The sequence below is a fragment of the Cyprinus carpio genome, chromosome A13 (assembly GCF_018340385.1).
Source record: "Cyprinus carpio isolate SPL01 chromosome A13, ASM1834038v1, whole genome shotgun sequence".
Lineage (NCBI taxonomy): Eukaryota > Metazoa > Chordata > Actinopteri > Cypriniformes > Cyprinidae > Cyprinus > Cyprinus carpio.
This window is the reverse complement of record NC_056584.1, coordinates 18751522-18769159: the sequence shown is the minus strand read 5'-3', so window position 1 is coordinate 18769159 and position 17638 is coordinate 18751522. Positions and strand designations below refer to the sequence as shown.

General features: G+C 35.7%; 1 protein-coding gene across 1 annotated transcript in view; it reads left to right on the top strand.

Moving 5' to 3' along the window:
- The window catches only part of LOC109101105 (all trans-polyprenyl-diphosphate synthase PDSS2-like), a 28088-nt gene that overhangs the window by 8101 nt on the left and 2349 nt on the right, over window positions 1–17638 (top strand). The window contains exons 2-7 of the mRNA XM_042769177.1: window positions 1430–1564; window positions 7897–8098; window positions 13002–13076; window positions 14356–14517; window positions 14648–14776; window positions 15471–15506. Coding sequence (XP_042625111.1) covers window positions 1430–1564; window positions 7897–8098; window positions 13002–13076; window positions 14356–14517; window positions 14648–14776; window positions 15471–15506 — 739 coding nt within the window. The remainder of the gene's footprint in view (window positions 1–1429; window positions 1565–7896; window positions 8099–13001; window positions 13077–14355; window positions 14518–14647; window positions 14777–15470; window positions 15507–17638) is intronic.

The window sequence follows — 17638 nt, the reverse complement described above, 5'->3', positions numbered from 1 at the left end:
CAACATTCAAGTTAAAAGTTCAGCTAAAAAAAAAAACATCTATAGACCTTGAATTTTTTAATTTAATTTTCAAATGTGTTCTGTGTGAATGACCTCTTATTGAACTAGATTTTTTACATTTTGTGAAGAAATAAGTAATTGGTTTGTGGTTCTTGCATGTGCAAAAGTCACTACTATAATGCTAAAGTTTTTGCAAGTGCTTGCGTGTTCTGGGTAGTTTCTCAGCAGTCCATGTAACCCTCTGTAGCTGCATTTAGATAACAGCATAATACAGCTGTCAATCCGGGTAATGATTCTGTTCACACTTTTCATATGTTAACTGAAGTGACGGATTAACCAAATTCTGTCAAAATGTATTTTATCACTGCCACTATGGATACAGGTGGTATTAATGGCTACGATGAGAATAGAAATAGGGATACACTTTATTGACTCATTAACACAGACAGCATTCAAGCTGTCCCTGGCTGCTGTTGTAGGAACAGGATATTTTGAGAGCCACATCTGCTAGTAAATGCTTTTGTCAATTCCAAACACTTTGTGAATATACTCTGGTCCTTAGATAAATCTTGGGTTCCTTCTTCAATGCAAGTCTATTTATTTTAAGTCTATTTTATGTCTATTATTTATCGTTCAAGAGGTTCAGATCCAGACCCACGTTGACCTTCTAGAAGAAAACTGAAGTTTTCTTGAACTTCTTGAAGTTGTAGATGTTTATATGGCCTTAATTAATAAAACAACATACAAATAAAAATAGTTACTTTTTATAGTGTCTGTTCTTTTATGCATTAAGTGCAAGTGTTATCTTATAATTCAATGTGTCCTATCAGCAGTGAGCAGAACACTGCTTTGAAGCAGATCCTGGAGAAACTCTACAATCTCTAGCTGCTTTTGATCATTATGGTTCTTTAATTAGCTGATGAATCACATTTCTTCTCTTCATATCACCATTATTTCTCATTCTGAAGGGTTTGATGGGGAGTCATGGCCGTCAGCACAGAGTACTGACCAATAGTTAGTCTGACTCATTAGTGGATCTCACATATGACTCAGTAAAAAAGTGTGCAGTTGATGCTGTTGCCTTGGATCAAATGCATTAATTATTTTTATAGAAATTAATACTTATTATTCAGCCAGGATGCATTAAATATTCATCATAAATATTCATATTCATAAAAGAATCCTGAAAAAAATAATGCATCAAGGTTTCCAAAAAGAATTAAGCATTGCAGCTGTTTTCAACATTGATGATAAAAGTTTTTCTGAGAACAAAATTACCATTTTAGAAATATTTCTAAATATTAGTGTAACACTGATTTTTTTTTTTTTAAAAAAGAAAAGAAATGATTTTCAATGTAATTCAGCTAATTAGAAAAATGTTTGGTAAGTGATATGTAAACTTTTTTTTTTCTTTATTTTTTTTTTGTAGAGGATTTCTGTACAACAGCCGGAATAATCTACAAATGCGAGGTCTCATCATCATGCTAATGTCAAAAGCAGCCGGTCCATGTCCCAGTAACAGTGACCTGATTTGTGACAGTATGGTCAGCGGCATCTACCCCAGGTAAACATACCTTTCTTTCTCTCTTTTTTATTTATTTATTTTTTTTTTTTTTACTGTTTTTTTTTTTTTTTTTATTGTTTTTTTTGTTTGTTTCTTTCTCTTTCTAAGGTTAATGGGGCTCTTACAGCTTGTAGCTTTGGCCATTAGTGAGAAATGATTGCTACCACACAAAGGCTTAGTAAAAGTGAGAGAGGGAGGGAGACCAGACAGAAAGATGTTTGAAAGACTGCAAGAGAAAAGAATATGGAGAGGGGAAGGACTGTTTGTGCTATCTATGGACATTGCTAGTTTATACTGTACATAACATGTCCATAGACTAGATCATCATTTGCAACCATTAATAATTAATGCTTGTTTAGTAAGTAAAGGGCCTTTGATTCTAAATATGTCCATGTAGTAAAAGTGTCTTTGCTGTGAAATCTTGAGACTTTCATCTTACTTTTTAGCCATATAAATAACACATCTACACCATATGTAATGCATATTTTTGCTCAGTTTGAGAGTTTTTTTTTCCTCTTTGAGTATCAGCTCCACATTCTCAGTATATCATAATATATGGAGCACAAAATCCTGATGTCTCAAATATGATATAAAACATAAAACACATATGCAAACTTTTTAAAAATATAAGATTCAGTAAACTCTTTCAGGCTTTAGAGGACTGGTCTGATCTGGTTATAGAAAGTCATGGTAATTACAAAAGAATTGGCAAAATGTTGTTTAAGCAATCAAAAAATGTAGTTACCTTCTCTGCTGCTCTGTGGAGAAGTCTTTGTAGTCTATGACACAAATCTAATACACTTGTGAGGTATTATATTACAGTGAACACTGTTTATTAAAGTTGTCTTCAACTCTTTAAATAAAGTTTGCCTGCTGACATCCACACCCTGATGAAGGATCTTCAAGCCGCAATGTGTAAGTTGTAGCTGTATTTTAATATAGCCGGTTTGATATCATACCCCAATTATTTTATTTTACAGACCGCCATCAGCAGTTTTAGATATAGTATAGCATGTCAGTTTTAGGAGTATAGCATATCACACCGCAGGAGATGTCAACTTCCCAAAAGTATTCAGTGTCAGCATATACAGTAAGTGCTTGTTTGTGTGTGTTCGTAGGTGGGAGAGGTGGAGAAAGATTAATAAAAAGAAAAAAGAAACAACATATTTTTGGCCGGTATCCGGGCATCAAGTTTACAGAAGTTTTTCATTTGGACACCTTGAAAGCTACAGGCCGCTGAAGATTGTATTTCGGAGACGATGAGGTTCCCATTTCACCTGAGGCCAATTAGAAATGTAGCCGTTTTCTCTTTCCATAAGTGAAAGTGAAAAAAGAGCATGACATTTGTTTTTAAAATGTAGCATTGAATTCGGAGAGAACAAGGTTTATTGGAAAACAAGATCAATGGTAACTGTGTTGCATGTGTGTGTGTAATAGACAGATCATCGGTAACAGGATATGAAAGTGTGTAGGGTAAATTATGTCCAGTTAAGCACAAGAAATTGACACATGCAGCACACACACTCTTGTGCAACCACTTCCACTGCTGCGCTTCAGAGCGACTCTTGCACTAAACAGGCTGGTGTGTGTGTGTAAGTTCTTTGGCTGCAGTGCCAGGGAGTTACCAGAAGCGGCTGTTGTACTTGGCAGTGAGTGTGTGTGTGTGTGTGTGTGTGTGTATGTGTGTGTGCGCGCGTAAGTTGTCTGAATGAACTCTTTCTCTCTCGCCGAGTGGGGAAAGAGAGTGTCAAAGCAAGTGAGAGGAGGGACCAGCACTCATCGCTACACTCCTCTGTTTTTTCCCCTCATTTTCTTGCTTCTATAACCCCACATTTCCCTCTAAAGAGGAAGTGACCTCATAGTTCCACAGCTGGAAGGTGGGTGTCATGGAAACAAGATGGTGATGTAGTTGCCCTGAGACTTGTAAGACTCAAGGCTGACCCAATATGTGTGTGTGTGTGTGTGTGTGTGTGTGTGTGTGTGTTAAAAAGGGTGAGTTGAGTGATGGTGAAACACACATACACACACACAAACAATTACACACATTTAAAGGGATAGTTTACCCAAATATCTCATTAATTACTCCTGTATGACTTCATTCTTCTGTGGAACACAAAAAGTGTATTAATTAAAAATATCCTGGCTTTTCTTTTTAATATGATGCGCTATATTCACAATTTTCTAAAGTTGTATGCTTGTCTTGTGTGACAAATAGACCCAAATTTAAGATAGAAGAGAATGATGTCAGACATATTTCTGAATTAATCAGACGTTTTTCTGAAACGGATCTTTTCCATGAATCAGTTGGTCTGATTTACAATGAATGATTCTGAGTGATTCATTTACATTTGGATCGAACTGTTCAGTTTGCTGATAATTAGATTTTAGGAGAGAAAAGAGAAGTAGTGAAGATTCATTCACGAATCAGACATTCTTTTGAATCTTTTTTTTTTTTTGTGAATCAGTTGAATCAGTTGATCTGATTCACAGTGAATTATTACAGTTGGACTGAACTGTTTAACTCAGTGATCCCGTTAACGGTCTTCTGGAGGGGAATTTAAATATGATGCACACATTGTCTGGACCGCTTTTATGATATTATTATTGTGTTTTAGACCAGATTTTTTTTTTCAAAATGTCTCCTTTTGTGTTCAGCAGAAAAAAAGACATATGGTTTAAAACAACATGAGGGTAAGTAAAGAATAAACATATCTGTGGTAGCCTAGTTGCCTCCTTTTAACATATAGAGCTTTTTTCTTCCTCTCTGTCTATATTTTTCTCTTTCTTTGTCAGTCGTCCCTCTTTCCTTTCAACTTTCCCCCTTCCCTTCCTCCTCTGATGACACCTTTTTGCTCTTTCGTTCCTGGTTAGAGGTGTGTTTGATGGTGGTGATGGATGAATTGCTGTGCTGCTCTCCTCCTCCTTGACATGCAGCATTTGTAAAATGTCCCTTCGAGTCACTTTCTCTCTCGCACACACTGTGTTGTGTGGTTATGTGTGCATGTGAGGTGGATGGTTAGTGTGTGTATTGACTTTGACAGAAATGCTCATGGTTTGGGGGGGGTGTGTGATCGCATACATGCATGAGTGCATCTTGTTGAGAGAGATGTCTGTTTGAATGATTGCGCGACAGTCTTTTAAGGGATGTATGATACTCGAGTGTGACATTCAGCAGACTCCGAAAGCTGAAAAAAAGCATTGTAGTCACTAAAAGTTTGCTTGGTTATCTCCTAAAGTCCTTGTTTTAGATTATTAGACATTATGGCATGCTGGTGGAAGCTGGTCACATTTGAAAGGGTGAAAAATTTTAAAGGACATTTTAAGGTTTCCCTGGGTGGAAAGACCAACATGTAAATGAAATTTCTAAAAAGTTTGTGAAAAATCTATACACTCAGTTAAGATGGTTACATTGTTTAATTCTGTAAGAAGACATGCACATAAACTATGATAGAAAAATGAATAAATTACAAGATTTGCTTCAGAGAAGTCATGAATTTTTTGCACCGATTTCCCTGAAAGAGATGGCATTGCTGCTTTCTTGACAAATTGTTTTTGCAAAATTCAGATATTTTGCAACTTGACATTGTTTATTTATTTATTTTTTGTTATGAACATTACAGAATGCAAATGTTTTACTGAAAATGAAATCTTATACTACCGTTTGGGTTAGATATTAGATATTAGTTCTTTTATTCAGCAAGGATGCATTAAATTGATCAAAAGTGACAGTAAAGACACTTATAGAGTTACAAAAATTATACTTCAAATAAATTCAAATAAATTACATTTGAAAATATATTTAAATAGAAAATAGGTTTTTATAATAATATTTCATAATATTTTTCCTTCTGTGTTTTTGATCAAATAAATGTAGCCTTAGTGAGTGTAAGAGAATTCTTTCAAACACACACACACACACACACACACACACACACACACACACACACACACACACACACACACACACACACACACACACACACACACACACACACACACACACACACACACACACACACACACAAATCTTACCAAGGTATATATTCACTTTTAATATACAGTACATGATATACCATATGCTGAATAGAGCAGACTAAACAGAAACCGTCTTATTTAGTGCTGGCAGTTATATAGGTGGTTTCTGTGGTGTTTTGTGTGTGTCTTGTGTTAAGAGTTGAACTCGCATCATAAGTAGTTTAGAAGCAAAACCATCTCTGATCTTTAATTAAAACATCTTCTGGCTGAGATACTGGGTGACAGGTTTAGTGATGTTTTGGTCAACTGGCATCTTGACCTCTAAGGTGATCTGCTGTGAGCTTGCAGGCACACACTCCACTGCGCTTCAGGGTTAAATTGGCAGAGAAAATGGATCAGACAGAGAAAGGGGGCGTGTCAGGGGGTGGAACCCCTCTGTGCCATGGCATCGGTTGCTATGCAACAGTGTTCTGAGGCTATTTATACTCCCTGTGCTGCCCCTCCCACTGACTTCAAAAAAAAAAACCTTAGACAGCATACTGTAGCTGTAGATTTTGGGGGAAATTAGATTTCGATTCAACTCCGTCTGTCTGCAAACTGCAGCCAGTTCAAGGATGAAGGAGACAAAGACTATAAAAATCATTTCAGTACAGAAAACTATACATTCAAAAACATTAGTTTCAAATATCATCAGTATTACTAATCAGTGGTCAAATCAGCAACTCACATTGCAGCTGAATGTTGTCCTTTTTTTTAAGGGACTGACATGAACTTTTAAATGTGGCATTAAGATCTGAATTAAATAAATCTGAATTAAATAAATGGAGGCAATCATTATGAACGTGATGTTCTGTGGAGGCTGCCGTGAAATTACACATCAGTTGAGAACAAAGGCAAGGAGGCGGAAAGGGGCCGGAATTGTATTATTGGCATTCTGTGGTCTCATTGTCTTCCACACTAATGGAAATGAAGCATGCCAATGATGGTGAATGATTATGAATGATAAAACATTATATCAGACTGTTCACACTGTTTTTTTTAAATATCTTTTTAATTACATTTCATTTTTGCATTTGTAACTTTTTACATTATTTTACAGAACTGACTTAGTCATATTTTATGCATTTTGTGCTGTTCATGTTGTATTTTTTGTTTTTATTATTTTTAGTTTTAATTTTTATTCTTTTTACTTTTTTTTTTTAATCTAGTTTATTTTTACATTTTAAATGACAAATGTCACATCTAAATCATTTTAGGTCAGATCAAACTGTATTTTTTAATTCTTTATTTTTAAATCCAGGCCTCTTTTAATTTGAATTAAAAATGTCACATTTAATATGATTTGTGCTGTTCACAATATCTTTAAAGAACAGACCTGTGTCACGTGTGAACGTAGCCCTGTAGCCCTTTTTCAGGCTCTGAGATCATAGATCTTTTGTAGAAGACAACTTTTGACCTGCATGTATAGTCAAAATAAAATGCTATTCCCTACACATTATACTTCCATAATCAGTTGCATTTCTGAGTGAAACAGGATATTCATTGAGAAATCCTTTCAGGATTGCTTAGGCTTGCAAAAAACTTGCATTTCGTATTTATCAAGATAACAAACAACAAGTAGATCCCTGAGACCTGAGATGATAGATACATACAATAACACTTCTTTTAAAGTATGTTTGAGTTTTTCCAGTAATCCTCATCCATTAGAAGCCACATCAACATCTCAGATCTGTATTTACTCAGCCAACATGCCAGTGTCAGCTAAAGTCAAACTGCCCGGGATCAGTGGCTACGTGGACAAGGGAGCTCTGCATGATAGGGATGATTGAGCCCAGGAGATGGTCCATTAAAGAACAGCATTTAATGACAACAAGAACTATTGCAGTGCTTTGTAATTACCCAAGCATGTGAGCAGAAACGGCTATAGCGATTCTCTCACATTGCCAAACTGAAGAGAATCCCTTCATCAAATATGCTTTTTCCTCATCCTCTCATCCTCTTTTCTTTCCACATCTCTCACTCTGAAGGAGGGGTAAGTGGTCATCAATGCTAACGTCTCTCTCTTGTGTCTGGAAGGTGGTTATCGCTGAGACCTCAATGGTCCAAGCTGATTATGGTCCTGAACCCGGCAAATCAACATTTGATTATAACGCTGTGTGATGCCATTGTGATAATTGGGCTTGTCTGATAATCAGTGGCAGTTGGTATTTTGTGAAGTGCATTATTGTCACCAGGACACTTGACACTCTCTCTGGTTTATTTGTTCTGCAGAAGAACGTTTGGGCTAAAATCACTCCCTTTCCGGATAAAGTGTGCTGTTGCATCTGGTACTGTTTATAGATGTAATACCCTCTCAGAATCACAATATTTCCTTCTGTCTCTTTGTCTTTGATTCACACAGCCTTCCTGGTGCATCGTGGGATTGTTAATCTGAAGGAGTGGATGAACTCTGATGGCCCCCTCAAAAACATGCAGTTTGGGAACAAGATGGCCGTTCTGAGTGGCGATTTCCTGTTGGCGAACGCCTGCACGGGGTTGGCCCAGCTCAATGACTCCAAGGTATTAAATGAGTTCTGTTAAAAGTCTCCAGGTTTTTCCATTGCCTGCTCTCTGCTTGCTCTTTGTTTTTGTACCAAGAATATAGCTAAATAAAGAATCGCATCTCTTCATGCTAGAGGTGTGAGCCACTTTTTTTTCCCCATCACATTTGTGTTTTTATGCAAAACACTGAAGAAAATCATTTCACCAGCTTCTGACTTCCTTCTCAAAGACTTTGTTCTCCACGCTGAACGCTGTGTGTGTCCTCTCTTGCGCTAATTTCCATACACTTGCATTCTCCCTCATTCTCTTGCGCTCTATATGTGTGTGCGCGAGTGTGTGAGCATATGTCTCCTACACCCCTCATTAAGTGTCAGCGTTCTCCTCCAGCTCTAATTAGAGTCGCAGTCAAAGCACCGTCTAACTGCATGCGGCCAGCAGCCCCACTGCCTCACTCTGCTCAGGGTTACAGCAGCTCACTAGAACATCTTTTTGAATATCTTACAGCGTTATGAATGGCCAGTACAGATATAAAGTGATGGTAGGATACACCAGGACATTTTAGAGCAGTGTTTCCCAACCTTTTTTCTGTTATGCACCACTAGAGTTCTATTGATTTTGCTGTAATAACCCTGAAGTGTGTTACTTCTAACTCATAGGTTCTGTTCTAGCTACTTGCTACTTAGGCTGGGCTAAAAATGAAGTAGACCATTATAGGTTACTGAATTGAAACATGCTAAATAGGCAGCAACACCATGCATCATACAAATGACATTCTTTCCAAAACCTACTTAAATACACCTACACACACCACTAGTTGGGATTCACTGTTTTAGAGGAAATTGCTTGTCATATCATAATATTAACAGACTAAGTAAAAAGGTATTTGCACTACAAACCCTAACATTTCATGTCTATGTGTCTGTGTAACACACACAGACACACTCAGATGCACTAAGCAGGAGTATGCTGACAGGATCTGTCACCAAGTGCGGCTCTAGAATGCATCTCTCCCCGTGGAAGAAAACAAACTCTTTTCTTTCTGTGTAGCCTCAGACACATGCACGCACACTCAAGCTCACTTTAATGCGTGCATGAGCGGACATGGAAATGACTGCAGGGGATTTAGGCGATCAGCAGATTGTGGCACTAATATAAAGAACAGATTCTGTGTTTTTTTTTTTTTTTTTTTTTTTTTTTTTTTTTGCTCAAGAGGAGCTCAGCATTCAGACAGCCAGACAGCTTACCGTCAGGTCTTGCACCTGATTTTGTCTGTGTGTTTAATAAAGACTTTCTTTAGGTAGATGGTGTGGTGTGGTAGATACAGCTGTACACTAGTGGGTTTAGAAGACTGTATTGGCGTGTTCTATAGCACCCCCTGCTGCACGAAAGTGGAAATCTCTCACCTGTTTAGTGTTTTTTGATGCCTCAGTGTCCACCTCAACTATAGTTTAACGATTTAAGGAAAGTTTTATTTATTATATATATTTATTTTGAAAACTTTACCTTTTTGTCTGTTTCTGTCTACATATGTGATTTAAATATCACATATTATTTTATTCAAATTGACACTGTAACAATGATGGTTTGAACGGTGTAATGTAAACGTTCAAACGTTTGAGATGGGCATAGTTTTACAGACAGATGAAGACATGTACACTGTGGTTCAAAAGTAATCAGTAATTATTATTATTATTTTTTTTTTTTAAAGAAATGTATACTTTTATTCTGCAAGGATGCATTAAATTGATTAAAAATGACAGTAAGGGTATTTATAATGTTTCAAATAAATGCTGTTCTTTTAAACTTTTTATTCAACAAAGATCCTGAGAAAAAAAAAGCACAGTTTCCACAAAAATATTAGGCAGCATAGATGTTTTCAACATTGATTTGAATGAGAAATGTTTCTTGAGCAGCAAATCAGCATATTAGAATGATTTCTGAAGGATCATGTGACACTGAAGACTGGAGTTATTACTTCTAAAAATTCAGCTTTGCCAACCACAGGAATCAATTACATTTTTAAGCATATAAAAATAGTAAACAGGGATTCTAATTGTAATCATATTTCATAATATTAATGTTTTTGCTGTATTTGATTAAAAAAAAAAACGTACCAGCCCCAAACAGTAGTGTATATGTACTAATACTATTGCTAACTAATAATTATATACTTTTAATTAAAAAGAAATAATACTGCAAAATGTAGTTTCATTGTCAGTTAAAAATATATGTGCTTGATAAATTTTCTCAGTTTATTTGCCATTAGCAGCTGTGGACAGAAGGTCATTTTAAGCCCTCATCTTTAGTGAACACACACACATACTGAAGAGAGTGAGTAAAAATCCTTTTTTGTGTGAAACTAAACCTGTTGTGCAGCGAACCATGTTTAAAACCACACACACTCTGTTCTGACCCACTGAAGTAGTGTCTGACGGACAGGTTGTCCAGCCAATCAGAGATCAGACTCTTTAGCTAGAAGTCAAACTTCCACAGATGAATTTACAATTAGCAAAAGTGATTAAAAATATATTTTATGTGTTCAGTTTTCTAATAGTCCCTTGATGTAACTGACATTAACCCAGCCAGAACCGTCCGAACGCATCTCCCTCTTAAAGCTGCTGTCTATGTAAATGAGGGCGAGGCCACATTGCATTAGCGGTGGAAATCAGACGTTCCCTCTCCGCAGCAAAGCGCTTTTTCCCCTTGATTGATCTGTATTATGTATCGCGGCCTTGAGTGGGATCCTGACTTAGTAGACTGTGTGTGTGTGAGTGAGAGAGAGTGGGATTCTGGCTCAACACTAGTATAAACGGTAAAGGGATCCATGAGCGGCTGTCTCCTCTTTCTTCTCCTCACAGACCTGTCGGCGAAACATGACTCCGGCTGGATTTGGGAATGAGACGAGACGGAGGGAGGGCAGCTTATCTGATACTTTCCAAAAAAAGCCCCCCCACTTCACACACAGACACACACACACACACATGCGAACTCACAAAAGACATAAATGTACACAAACACACAGTTCAAACACACACACACACACACACACACGTGCACGCTTTAATTTCTCTGTGTGGAGTGTGTGAAGCCGCACATCTGGCTGCACTATAGGGGCTCTCTGTCTTCTCTGGGCTCTGGGCAGAGGAGTCAAGTTCCTCACTGTTTCCTCAAAGATCTGGTTACTCAGAGGGCAGAGAGAAAAAGAGAGAAGGAAAGAGTGAGAAAAACAAAGTTTGAGAGAGAAAGTTTGGGGAATGGAGAGGAGTAACATAATATTAAATATGAGGAATAGCTGAGTGTCTAGAAAAAAGGCCTCCGCTAGTCTAGTTCCCTGGAGATTCTGCCTGTGGTCTTATGATTCAACTGGCCGGCCTTTTGGGAAAGGAGGAAAAAGAATGATGAAGGGTGAAAAAGAGGTGGAGAATGTAGGCTAAGTCGATGGATGGAAGGGATGGGAAAGCATGTGATTGAATGAAAGAAGGAGCTGTGAGTGACTGAGTCCAGCTGACTGTTGTGGAGTAGATGTAACGGTGTAGCGCCCCCCTCAGTAGCACTATAGTTACTACAAGATCCAGAGGACTTTAAAGCAATAATTCACCCAAAAAATTCAGTGGAACACAAAAGAAGTCATTTTGAAGAAATTAACAGAATAGAATTGTCTCTTTTTAATTATAGTGTTTGGGGAATAATGCTTTTAAGCTTTCAAAGATGCAAAAACATTATCAAACTATTTCATATAACTTTTGAATTCGTACAACTAAAATTTAAGTTGTTCACTAATAATCTTAGTCAGCTGTTAACCTGTCTGGACTAGTCTGATTCGTAAACAAATCGTTCAGATTTATTTGTGAACTGGATTGACTGAATAATTGAAATGATGTGAATTTAAAAGAACGATTCATTTACAATTGCTACTTCTCTCATGAACTTCTAAAAATGTGTTAAGGAGAGCTGGTGCATGTGTTTACAAAGTATTTGTCTTTATAATTGTTAAAAAATATAACACATTTAACAACTTTATTGGTCTCTGATTGTGGAAATTGTTTTATGATGTTGCTTTTTTATATTATATTATTTTATATGATTCTTTTTTCTTTATTATTTAAACAATTAAGTGTTTGTGTGTCTGTCTGGGTGTGTGCGTGTGTGTGTGTGTGTGTGTGTGTGTGTGTGTGTATATATATCCATCCTGATTATAGTAATTACACCTTATATTTTAATAGCTATTTAATAAAAAAAAAGCTATTTAATAGCTAATATTTTACAATTTAAAAGATCAAGTTTTGCTTTATGTTGGAATTTTATGAGAAAATGTATGTTGAGATCCTTTAGGATTGGTTTTCTTATCAGAGCGAGTATAATTCTTCAAAATGACTTGTTTTGTGTTCCACAGAAGTCAGTCAGTCATACGGTACAACAACATGAGACTGAATAAAATATAACCTGCTATATTTATGTGTGTATTTTGCATTTACATGTAGTTCAAAAGATTAGTCCAATCAAAACTCAACTATCAGTCGATTTTCTGTACAGTAGGTTTTAGTATTTTTTTGTGCTGGGAGTAGAGTTCTGTGGTTGTGTGTGTTAAAGAGAGAAACTGAATCAATAAGGCTTGTGCAGATGTCAGAGTCCTCATTAAGGTCTGTATCCTCTGGACATTGCACTGTTTTGACTGGCCATCTGTTTAATAACTGAAGTGCTGGTTATTCTATCTGTCCGTCCCTCAGATGCTCTTTTAGACTGAGTGGACTGGAAAAAAGTCTTCCCATATTCCCAAACAGCTCATCTCCTAATAAATACTAATTTCAGAGCAGATGGGGCTGATGCATAATCAAGACTCTTATTCGCAGAGGCTCGATTTATGTGGAAAATATTTTGCTAGCCTAAGTGTTACAGTATAATGTTATAATGTTTGTTATAGGTGGTGGAGCTGATCTCCAGTGCAATCGGAGATGTGATGCAAGGAATCTATCACGAGAGCTCCACTTCTGCAGAGGTATGACGGTCAGCCCACTGCACTTGCCACATATAACCACCAGTGGCATTCTATGGAAAACAAACTATATTGACAATAAAAAAAATAACTGGAATTTTCAGTGACATCTGAGCAAACATATTTCTATAGTCAGATTGTACCTTCATGTATAAAAGTGATGATATTTAAACAATCAAAGCCATATGTAAATTACTGTAAGGCACGACCTCTCTGGTTTATTATTTTAATAAACATGTGCCATGTATGAGATGTAATATGTGTCATTGCTAAGATTAAGTTTTATTTTCCTCATAAATTATTTAAAAACGAGTACCAGAGGTATCTTTTTAGTGTTTAATGTTTCATATTCAAAGCTTTCAAAACAGATCTAAGACTGGACAAGTGAAACATCTCCAAACAGAGCGTAACACAGGCTGACTAAAACCATCTGCAAACAACTCACAGTAAATAATGAATGACAAAGTTTCCTATTTGAGGAGAGGAGGAGAAAAAGAGATGGAGAAGGCCATGTTTATGTGAGAGAAATGCAACAAGGGAGGGAGAGAGATTCAAGTTTCTTTTACCCTTTTTAGAGGAGACGTTTCCGAGCAGACGTTTGCATCACCTTCCCTCCTCCAGTTACCCCCCACTGCCATACAAACATTTTGTAGTTTACTCTCTTTTGTTTAGTGTGGCAGCCTTAAAGTTTCCAGCAACATTCTGCTTGTTTAGGAATTGAACTCAGTGTTTCTAAATGTTTTCTTATGGAAGTGTTTTGGAGATTTGTTTTATGATCTATCCTAGTTCCCCAAATCTTGTTAAACAATACTGTTAAAAAAATTGAGATAGGTAAGCTTTTTTTTTTTAATTTCTTTTTTTTTTTTAAATGTTTTTGTAAGTAGTCTCTTGTGCTCACCAAGATCACATTTATTTGATAGAAATACAGTAAAAACAGTAAATTTGTGAAATATTACAATTTAAAATAATCTAATAACGTCTATATGTTTTACCATGTAATTTATTTCTGTGATGGCAAAGCTGAATTTTCATTACTGAAGACACATTTCTTATTATTGATTAATATCTTATAATATTATTATTGGTTGATTACAGTTATATTTATATTTACATTATAAATGTATATACTGTCACTTTTGATCAATTGATTGCATCTTTGCTTATTTAAAATATTTCTTTCAAAGAAAGAAATGTTACTGACCCCAAACTTTTAAACAGTAGTGTACATCCCAGTATTTATAACACATTAATGTTATAAATTAAGTTTTTCTGTATTCTGAAGGAGAGCAGTCTAACAGTTGCATCCTGGGAAGACCAAACATTCCTGTCCCATGGTGCTTTGCTTGCCAAGAGTTGTCAAGCAGCGATGAAGCTGGCCAGACATGATACCGAGGCTCAGAATTGGGCTTTTCAGTACGGAAAACACCTCGCTCTGGGACACAAGGTGAGTACGCACAGTCACACACATGTGTTGCAGGCACAAGCTGTTTCTCTTGAGTTACATTCTCCTGTTTTCTCTTTGTATAGAAAGCTCATTTCATAAAATTCATGGATATATGTGTGTGTCTTTGTAGCTAAACTCTGATCTACAGCTGTTCGTGAAGAGTGGGTCAGAACCAGCTGTGTTTAGTTTGGACTCGGCTCCAGTAGTCTTCCACAGACAGATCGTAGGACCTGAGAGATGGCGGCACCAGCTAAAACAGGTACCAGACAACCAAGTCTGAAGACTGTGTGATACTTCATTCATACCCTCTCTGTAAAATAACCTGGTGAATCACTACAAAATGTAAAAAAAATAAAATAAAATAAATCAATTAAAATTAAAAATCAGCATAAACTAATAGGCTAAACAACATATACTAACTGTCAAAAGTTTGAGGTTAGTAAATTTTTTGTTTGTTTTTGTTTTAATAAATTAATTGTTTTATTCAGAAAGGACGCATTAAATTGATGCTGAAAATACAGTTTTGCCAATGCAAACAAATGAATTATTTATTATATTTGTTTGAATTATGTTTATTAGAAATGGGTTATTTATTTATTTTTGTTTATTTGATTAAATAAATACAGTCTCTCAACACAGATTCACACAAACTTTTGAATGGTAGTGTATACAACCACAATGCATAAATATTTTCCCATTTTAATATATTTATTCACATTACATTGATGCAAAAAATCATATGAGTTATGTGATGTCTCAAGGCAGCTAGCAGACAGTTAGGCAAGTTTATTGTATTATGTTTGATATTCTGAGCAGACAGTATTTATCATTAATTGAAGTGATTCAATCAAATTTTAGCCTCATGACTGGTGGCAAAACACCATTACGGTTCAGGTTTCATTGTGTCAGCATGATGTTCTCTGGATTCACATTTTTTTTCTCTTCATTTTCAGGTCCAGAATATGGCTAGACAGATTGATTACACGAAGGTAAGTGACTTTTTTTGATTAACGGAGAGGGAAAACAAAGTAACAGGTGCCTCATTTTAGTGTCTTCTTATTCAGAGAACTTGTGTTCATGGGTTTCACTGTAAAAGCGACTAAATCAACTGATTATTTTCACTCAGCCAATGAATAAGTAAGATTGTATATTGAATTCAAGAGAAATCAATCCTCCTATTCCAACCACTAATCAATGATTTCAGCCACAATCTTTCTGATGAAACATTCATAGAGTTATGATACAAATCCATTCCCCAGGAGTCACTCATCCAATCATTCCCAGGGTCCAAGCATGTGTGTGAATGTTTACAAACAAACAGAAAGAGAAGTTCATTAATATATGATGAATAAAAAAAGAATCAAGTTGAAGATGTTCATGCTTATTCAAGTATATATTTTTGTAAGATGGTAAACCTAAAATTGATTATTATTGCGACAACCAACAGTCCCCAGGAAAAGAACTTAATAAACATACTAAACTATATCTTGATGAAAGTCTAAAAATGCAAAAATAAAATAAAAAATAAATAAATAATAATAATTGAATCTGAGGCATATTATAGTAAAAGTTAAGTAAAACCTACATTGATTGACCAGTGCTGTGAATATTGGTGGTTACAGCCCTTGGTGAGCCGATAGGAGGTGTTTGTTCTGTAACTGATAGCAAGTTCAGAAATTTGATTTCAAAAGTCAGAAGGTGAAGAAAGACAGAATGAAAGAAGGGGAGACAAGTAGAGGTTGTGGGGAGGGGGCAGGAAGAGGAGGAGGGCACAAGCAGCTCGGGTCGCCGTAGAAACAGGATATTAGGGGATAGAATGGCGGGTTTATTTGTAGAGGAGACAGAGAGACGGTTTGACAGCAACATCACACAAGATTCTCCTTCAACAGGACGTAGACAGACACATCACACCCACAAACACACACACACATCACATATCTCTGTTATCAGCACATAAATGCGACATTAATCTCTCCAGTATTCACTGTCTGGTTTGTTTTTGGTGTAAATGTGTCTCTGGGTTTTTTTTAGTATATTAAAGTTACAGTTTTTTTGTATATTTTTTAGTATATACACAGAAAACTGTGGCTATGCAAACATCAGTGAGAAATCAGAGTAACCAGTTAATGTAATCATCATCTACCTTCCCACATCCACGTCTCTCTCCATCTCACTCTCTTTGGCTTTCTCTCGCTCACATTAGTGAATGCAGGTCTCTTCTGCTGTTTTTAACTCCAGGCCCCCAAGGGCTTCTTAGCACAACACATCCCAGAATTCATTTGGCAAAATGGCCTCCAGCAAAACATGTTTGTATGTGACAGCAGAGGACTACAAGACCATTTAAGTGAGGGAGAGTGGAATATTCTGGGTTTTCATTTAATAATTATTTATATGTTTAATAATATATTATGTTTATTTATTATTGTGGTATTTTGGTATGCTATTTATGACTGTTGATCATATATTTTTTAATAATATATTGATAATATACACTACTATTCAAAAGTTTACTCCCCATAAGATTTAACTGAAAAAAATTAATACTTTTTTCAATAAGGATGCATTAAATTGATCACTGATTTTGAAGACCTAACTTACAGTACATTACTTACATTGTTCAAAACAAAATCATAAAAAAATGTTATTTTAAACTTTCTATTCATAATAGAATTTTAAAAAATGCCTAATAATTTTCAAAAAAAATATGAAGCAGCATTAAAAACATTAAAATATCTTTCTGACCCCAAACTTTTTAATATTAGTGTATTCTTTTTAATTAAACATTATATTTGTTAACATTAGTTGGCATTATGGATCATGAACTAACACTGAACAACATTTTTACACCACTTATTAATGTTAATTTATAAATGTACTATTGCTCAGTTAATTTGTTCATACATACTACGTTAACATAAATTTGTGTTTTAAAATATTAAAAATGTATTATTGTATGTAGAAATTAACATTTAACCAAGATTAACAAATACTGTAAAAGTATTTATTGTTATTTTGTGATACCAAACGCATTAGATAATGCTTACATTTGTACCTTTTTATAAAGAGTTAGTATCATTTGTTTTGCAAGCAAATCCTGTGAATCTGTAGAAATTGCTTGTTT